At 32.5% G+C, this 7,941-nt stretch overlaps 1 protein-coding gene across 1 annotated transcript in view; it reads left to right on the top strand.

Moving 5' to 3' along the window:
* The window catches only part of SREK1 (splicing regulatory glutamic acid and lysine rich protein 1), a 38,658-nt gene extending 31,399 nt beyond the window's left edge, over positions 1–7,259 (top strand). Inside the window, 4 exon segments of the mRNA XM_017877097.1 lie at positions 261–356; positions 2,322–2,342; positions 2,344–2,464; positions 3,513–7,259. Of these exon segments, the coding sequence (XP_017732586.1) occupies positions 261–356; positions 2,322–2,342; positions 2,344–2,464; positions 3,513–3,662 (388 nt within the window). The 3' untranslated portion in view covers positions 3,663–7,259.
* The last annotated feature ends 682 nt before the right edge of the window (positions 7,260–7,941 follow it).

Here is a 7,941-nt window from a genome sequence, read left to right as displayed (position 1 = left end):
AAAAAAAAGAAATTGTTCAAATAAATGAGGTGAAAATATGAAGTCTTAGATGATGATTTCATCAGTCTGTAAAATTTATGATTCATAATTTGACCCACTCTAAAGTTAGGTAATTGAACATGTTCATAAGGGACATAAGTTTAAACTGGCCTCTAAAAAATACTGTTCATATGAGAATATCAAGGACCCTTTTGCTTTTGTATATTTGAATTGCCCTTTATTTTAATTGCTGTTTTAAAATGATGTATTTTGGCTTTCAGGGAAAGGCGTAGGAGGAGGAGCAGGAGTTCTTCCAGATCACCAAGAACGTCAAAAACCATAAAAAGGAAATCTTCTAGATCTCCGTCCCCTAGGAGGTAAGTTGGAAACTTGTGCTGAGACTTAACAGGAGAAAGCAAGAAATATTTTTAAAAATTTCAAATTTCTCTCTTTATTTTTTAACTTTATATTTTGAATGAATAATACATATGCATCATTCAGAAATTAAAGATAAAAAGTTATATATCAGAAAGTCTTAATTTCCACTCGTGCCCATCTACACTGTCCCCATAAGTAATGACTTCATGAGGTTTTTTTTGTATATGTTTCCAGTTTCATATACAGATAACAAGATGAGCATGTATCATTTTTTTCTAATACAAAAAGTAACACAAAATACTGTTGTGCACTTGCTTTTGTCATTTAACTGCCAGGAAGTCTTTTTGTCACTTAACGAGGTCAGAGAGAGCTTCTTCAATTCCTTTTTATAATTGCATAGGCTTCCATTGTATGGCAGTACCTTGGTTATTTAACTAGGATACAGTAGAAGGGTTTTTTTTTAAATTTCTTACCATAAATTATGTAATGCTATAATGAATAACTTTGGACTTAAGTTGTTTTTAGTGTGCATGTGTGTAGGAAAAATCTGAAGAAGTGGCATTGTTAGGTTAGGTAATAAGCATGTTTCTAATTTTTGAGAGATATTTCCAAATTATCCTCTATAAGGGTTTGCAGCAGTTTATAGTCTTAATTATGAGAGAAGTGACCACTTCATACATTTGAAAGCCATTTGTATTTCTTTTTCTGCGAATTGTCTGTATACTCTGCCCATTTTCTGTTGGCCTTTTGTTTCCTTTTCTGTTTCCAAGAACTCTTTTATTATAGGGAGTTTATTGTTTAGTGATGTGATTATAAATATCATTCTCAGTTTGCTGTTTCTTTTAAAAAATGGTGAGACTTGATTTTACAAAGGTTTTCATTTTAAAATAACGTTCTCTTTTCTTCTATGACTTCTTATGTGAGTCAAAAACTGATAAAAGGCTTTTCCTATACCAGGATTATGATAGAACTTTTTGTTTTTTCTTGAACTTTTGTGGTTTTATAGATTTATGATGACAAGTCTTCTGTCCAGGAATGTGGTGTATCTGATGAGATTGGGCATGTTCAGGGTGATAATGGCTGTAGACAAGGAATGTGGTATATCTTATTAGGCCATCCTTATTGTTTTCAGGAGTATTTCAGCGTTTGTTTCATACAGGCTTTATGCATTTCTTAATTCCTAGAAATTTTTGTTGTTGCTGTTGGAAATGAGGTATTTTCTTTCATTATGTTTAATTGGAGGTTAGGTTTGTACATAGGAAAGTTATTGATTTTTGTATATTTATTTTTTTAATCCCACTGCCTTACTAATTGGTTATGGTTTTTTAGATGATTTTCTGTGATTTTCCAGCAGAGGGGTCTTTTGTTTATTTGCTTATAGGTTTTTGGCTTTTGTGAGAATAATGGAAGGCTTAGGATACTATAGATGCAGGCCATATTTGTATTTTTGAAACAAATGCTTTACCCAGGAAAGTCAAAACTTGTCTTACGAACTGAAATTACACAAAAAGATACATTCAGAAAATGTCACTCCTGTCTCCATTCCGTCTGCCTTGTTCCCATTCACCCTGTGTAATTGACCAATCATTTGATTGTCTTTTGTTTCTCTTTGCAAAATGAGGCAGATACCTATTCATTTGGTTTTATTTTCTCCTTATTGCAGTACATAAACAAATCTTGAATATTCCAAAACTATTAAATAGGCTATACCAAACAGTGTTTTATGAGAACGTATGGTGCCTCTGCCAAAATGACTTGTGTATCCTTAAGAAACTAACTGGGGTAAGGGTGGAGTGGGTCAGGTTGTAGGACTCATTTATGTTACTTTGCAAACCAGCTTACTGTTAATGCTTATTAACAATGCATTATTTTAGATAATCCAGTGTTAGAAAAGGATATCTTGTCAAGAATATAATCGATCTTCAGTTGCTTAGAATTTAACTGACATATCAATATTCTTATAGCAGAAATAAGAAGGATAAAAGAGAGAAAAGAAAGGGACCACATCAGTGAAAGAAGAGAGAGAGAACGTTCAACGTCTATGAGAAAGAGTTCTAATGATAGAGATGGGAAAGAGAAGTTGGAGAAGAACAGTACTTCACTTAAAGTAAGCCATAGTCATTCGGTGTTTGGCACTTGAGATTGTTCTTTATTGCGTACAAATGGTTTTAGACTGAAAGCTCTTTGGGGAACAGTGTCTTGTACATTGTTGGCATTTTAAAATATTTAAAATATTTAATTGGTAATTAAAAAAACTAAATGTTGAAGAGATAAGAGCCAATTAAAACTAAAATAAAACTAAATTAAATCATAATGTGGCATGCAATAAGAAAAATTTAAGAAATCAACAGTAACAAATGTATTTGATTTTATATAGATAGTATTTCTGCCTGATGCCATTTTCCTCAATTTATGTTTTAACAAATTTGAAAAGACTGTGTGTGGTTAACATTACGTTTATTGTGTTAGAATACCTAATGGAAAACCACATTCCACCAAGTGAGCTTTTTTGTCACTTGGATAAATAAGTAGTTGTGAATTAAGTTACTTACACTGGTAAAGTATATTTGTATTTTGAAACTATGAATTTTGGAACATCTATCTTATAGTATTATGTACTATAATACTGATAGAGGATTATCATCATCATCAATAACATTGATAACATTTATTAAGCATTTACGATGTTCCAGGCACTGTTTGTTCTTATTTAATTCTTGTTTAAATTGAGGGTAGAAATTGGAGTGTTGTTGAACAGCCTTTTCCAGGAGGCGTAATGACTTCCTTTTCTACATTTCCTTATTTTTGCTGCATTGGTTTCCAGATTAAAAATATATCCTGGCATCCTTGGAATTTATTTCACTCTTTCAATAGATCTGTCTCACTTTTTCAAGTCTGTCAGCAACATTTATTGAGCACTTGCTTAAAATTTCTTTTCACCAATTCTAATTTAATTTCCATGGACTGTCCATCTTTTATGAGAATACAAAGGGGAAATTGATAGTGTTTGCGTATTCTTTACATGTGAAAACGTAATGGGAGAAAATAATACCCAGTTTTTCTAATTTGCAAAAGATAAAGTTTCACATTTTTGTCGTAATAGGAGGCAGTTCTTGAGGAAAATATTAAATGCATACGTTAATTACTCTTTGTAGGAGAAGGAGCACAATAAAGAACCAGATTCAAGTGTGGGCAAAGAAGTAGATGACAAGGATGCACCAAGGACTGAGGAAAACAAAGTACAGCACAATGGAAATTGTCAGCTGAGTGAAGAAAACCTCTCTACCAAAACAGAAGCAGTATAAGACCGACAAGTGTACCTCTGCACTCAATGCTGGAATCAAATCCAAAGCTTTTAATTCTGTCAACAAGATGTAAACAGGAAAGAAATCTATTTGAGCGTAAAGATAGGATCTAACAGCTTTTCCAGTTGTTAGATGACTTTGTGTCCATCTTGTTATTGAGTAAGAAAATAAAGCATGGACATCATGAAAATAACAGATGTTACCCAAACTTATCTTCTAAAAATCTGTGTATTTCCATGGTGGCTGACACACTTGTCATGTGATTTGTTAGTGTTTGCCAAGAACCATTGCAAATAAATTGAACATCAAAGATCCAAGTTTGTACTATCCCTAAAGACTGGAGATAAGCATTGGAGGCTCTTTTAAAAAATGCTAGTTACTGAATTTTATATTGTTTTACTTTTTTTTAATTTCAGTATATACAGTTTGATGATGTGCTTGAAATTGGTGCAAATATATACACACCCTTGTAAGTGCAAAGTATGTAAGAAGTTTTAACATTTACTTCACAGGACTTAAATGGTGATTGTGTTAAATTCTCACTATTGTGTTTTCTTTGGCTCACTGTTTAGGACAGTTTTTCTTTAAAATAGTTTTGCAGATTAAAATTGCTTAAATAAGTGGATTCAAAAACTGACAATGCATGCTACTGTTCTCTTTCAAAAGGAAGAGCAACTGTGTTGAATACTAATAATGATGAATTAGTATTCAGTGTTTAGAATCATTGGGTCTACCTGCAAAATGAACATTTCTTTTTAAATTTTCTTGACATTTCCAAGCTTATTATGAATAATATTGCAGTGTGTCTTGTCAGCTGTAGGTGGCAAAGGTGCCCTTATAAAAAGGAAACTGGCTTTTCAAAATGGGCTATGGGAGCACAAGCTGAAGCTTTAGTGCCTTCTACAATGTGGTATACTGTTTTCTAGAATTTTATATGTGCTAGTCATTCTCAATTCATATGGAATCTAGATGGATATTTCATTCATACCTGTAGAGAAGTGTTTAAGTGGTATGTCAGAACAGCTTCTTACTGATTTCACCTAATATGAGAAGGAAGTCCTGTTTTCAAGAATGACATTAGAGTCATGCAGCTTTGGGACCATCAGTTTTATACTGTGATAATTGAAAATGAAACATGTTCTTATTTTCCTTAAATAGAAGGAAACCCTTTAGTTCTCTACATTGGATGGCCTTATTACCTCTCAATCATCTTTTCATAAATGATGTGCAGAAATTGTACTTAAGGACTTAGGAGTATATGGGAGGTTATTGGTTTTATGTTTAAGGATATGTTTACTTGAGTTTAAGATACAGTTCATCCATCATTCTTAGGCTCACTTTTTACAGAAAGTATGCAAACAGTGAAGTGACAACACTGCTAATGTTTTTCCCCAGTACTAGAACTTGTGGTTTCTGAACTCATTATTATTATGTTTTCAAAAAAGTAATACCTTTTAATTAGTGTATTAAAAAATTAAGTATAATTATTTTAATGCAATCTAATACAATCAGATTACTCAGTTGCCTTACCTCATGGGAAGAGTTACTTTTCTAGATCTAAAAAGCTGAATAGCATGTTTGTTACTTGGTTTCAACTAGAGTTTTCTTTTAATGTTAATAAGATTGAAACTTTAGTATTTGGTGGGGAATGGAAAGAGTTGCCCTTATTGCAAGTAATGAAGCCTGATTTGATTATGAAGCTGCTTAATCACTCTTCATGTGTTCAGAATTACTGTTTTTTTGTTTGTTTTTCCTTTTTGTCACTGTGTACATTAAAATTTTGGAAGATGCTTTACTATGTAAAGTATAGATGGTCATTTTAATCATTCAGCCACATATGGTTGGCTGGTAAACAGCTTATTCTGATATAAGAATGCTTGGGTGCATATGGAAAGATTGTGAAAGAGTGTGTCTTGCATCAACAGCTGTCTTATTTATGATATATAAGTAGAAATAGAGCAAATGTTGTTGAAATCTGTTATTTTTAGTACCATTTCTTTAATAAAGCTAAGTATTTTAGAGGAAAATACTTGTTTATGCATTTCAAAAAAGCATTTCAGTTTTATCCTGCTCGTTTTAGTTGGCATTGAGATTGTTGTGACGTGGAGAGTGTGTGTTTGTGTGGTGTCTATAAAACAAGTCATTTAAGCTATGAGTGTTTTCTTGTACTCTGGACCTATTACATGTTTTTTTATGTTGGTAATATTTAATTTGGTTCCTGCTGCTAATTATTTTCTTCGCTGATATTTATTCAGCTTTAAAATAATCTTACTATAATCTTGAAACACTGATTTGTAAAAACTAAGAATGAGTAGGAATACAAGAGATCTGGAAAAACAAATCAGATTGTTATTGGGGTTTAACATTTTCTTACTTGGGCTTATGGAAGCAAGGCATTCTAGGGTCTAGAGGGATGTGTGTGTGTCCATGTGTGCGTATGCGCACGTGTGTATCTGCTTGAGACATACTTTCTCTGTTGACTTAAAAGAGCTCATATTTTCATTTGTTTATTTTCTTTCAGGGTATTTTGTTTTTTTCTTTAAGACTTCTTTTTTTAAATCCCAGGTAGATGTTGTCAGATAAACTTGAGGTAAGGCCAAGAAGACAGACATTTTATACTTGATACTTTCTGTAATTATCTTTTTTAGCTTGATTACATAGAGTACACTCTGTTCCTTAAGTTGTAGTTGCTATTTGTCATTGTAGACAAATTCTGTTGCCTTTCAGCAACGTATACTGAGCTAGTATCATAAGATGGTGCATCAGTTCATAAGCTAGTGCATCGGTTTTGTGTCAAAACTTTCAAATCCTGAAGTTCTGCAGTTACTGTTTTAGTTATTTTCTATCCAATTAGCTTATAATTGCAAACACTAGTCAGCTTGTGATCTCTGTGTTTCAAGTTTTCTTCAAGAGGTTCAGTACCTACTATGTTGATCTTTGGCAGTGCCAGAGGCTTAAATTTTGTCATGCTCAATTAAAAATAAACACTGGCATTTATAACGAAAAGGTTTTTTTTTGCCGGCGGGGGCAGGGGGTGGTCCAAGAGAATTTATTTTGTAATAGTAATAATTTTCAAGACCTTCAGTCATTCCTATGTCTATGTTGCTTTCTTTATTTTAAAACTTAGAATCCTGATCTAACTCCCCTCTCAAGTGAAGATACTGTGTAGATTCAAGAGTTATAATGTAGAGTAATAGGCCTTTAAGTTTTTAAAATCTTATTAGAAATAAAGAGCATGATTTAATTATTGTTGAATTAGCAATTAAAATGAATCCCTTTGGAGGGATGGCATTGAGTAACTTATAATTTCAGTGAATCATTTATGTTTTCATTGGAACACAGTATCTGATTTTAACTGGGTGCATTATGAAGTAGAGCCATTCCTACGAAGTAAATGTGCAGTGCCCATGTGTTTCTTGTGTTTAAATATTTTTTATTTTCACTACATATATATTATTTTCTCATGTTTATTTACTAATGTAATTTTCACTTAAAATTAGATTATTTTCAAATTTTAAAAGCTAGTGCTCTTAAAAGCTAAATTATATTTCTGGAAGCAGGAGTTTAGTATAAATGTAATAAAATTTTAAAATAAAATTGACTTCCCTACTTAGTCTTGGGTTTGTGGGTGAATTTGTTTTTAGTACACTTTTATTGGTGGTTTTGCATGAAGAGTAATACATTTTTATTATTACTTTTCTTTTTGAGACAGGGTCTCAGTTGTCACCCAGGCTGGAGTGCAGTGACATGATCATGGCTCACTGCAATCTTGACCTTTCTGGGCATGGATGATCCTCTCATCTAAGCCTCTCGAGTAGCTGGGACCACAGACGTGTCACCGTGCCCAGCTAATTTTAGAATTTTTTGTAGAGACAGAGTCTTGCCATGTTGCCTAGACTGGTCTCAAACTCCCAGGCTCAAACAATCCGTCTGCCTCAGCCTTCCAAAGTGCTGAGATTACAGGTGTGAGGCACTGCACCTGGCAATACATTATTTTAAAAGTAAACGCGAAGCCATTTATGACTTTGGTTATATTCAGTCAGTTGGATTTAGTAACTACTAACTAGCTTTCTTCCATTCTAATGTACTTTTATAGTTTCTAGCAATTAGTTTGTTACAATTAGCTTATATCAGATATAACATTTCTTAATATAATGTTTATAAAAGGTTTTAAGTCTGTTGCCTGATTTTTAAATTTATATCTAGTTAACATTTTAATTTTAAAAATTGCCAACTTTTGGGAGATTTCACATATTTTACCTCTAAATTTTATTTTTCC

This window comes from Rhinopithecus bieti, unplaced genomic scaffold (assembly GCF_001698545.2).
Source record: "Rhinopithecus bieti isolate Rb0 unplaced genomic scaffold, ASM169854v2 scaffold_10181, whole genome shotgun sequence".
In the NCBI taxonomy this organism is placed as follows: domain Eukaryota; kingdom Metazoa; phylum Chordata; class Mammalia; order Primates; family Cercopithecidae; genus Rhinopithecus; species Rhinopithecus bieti.
The sequence above is the reverse complement of the archived record's forward strand: the minus strand, read 5'-3'. Positions and strand labels throughout refer to the sequence as shown.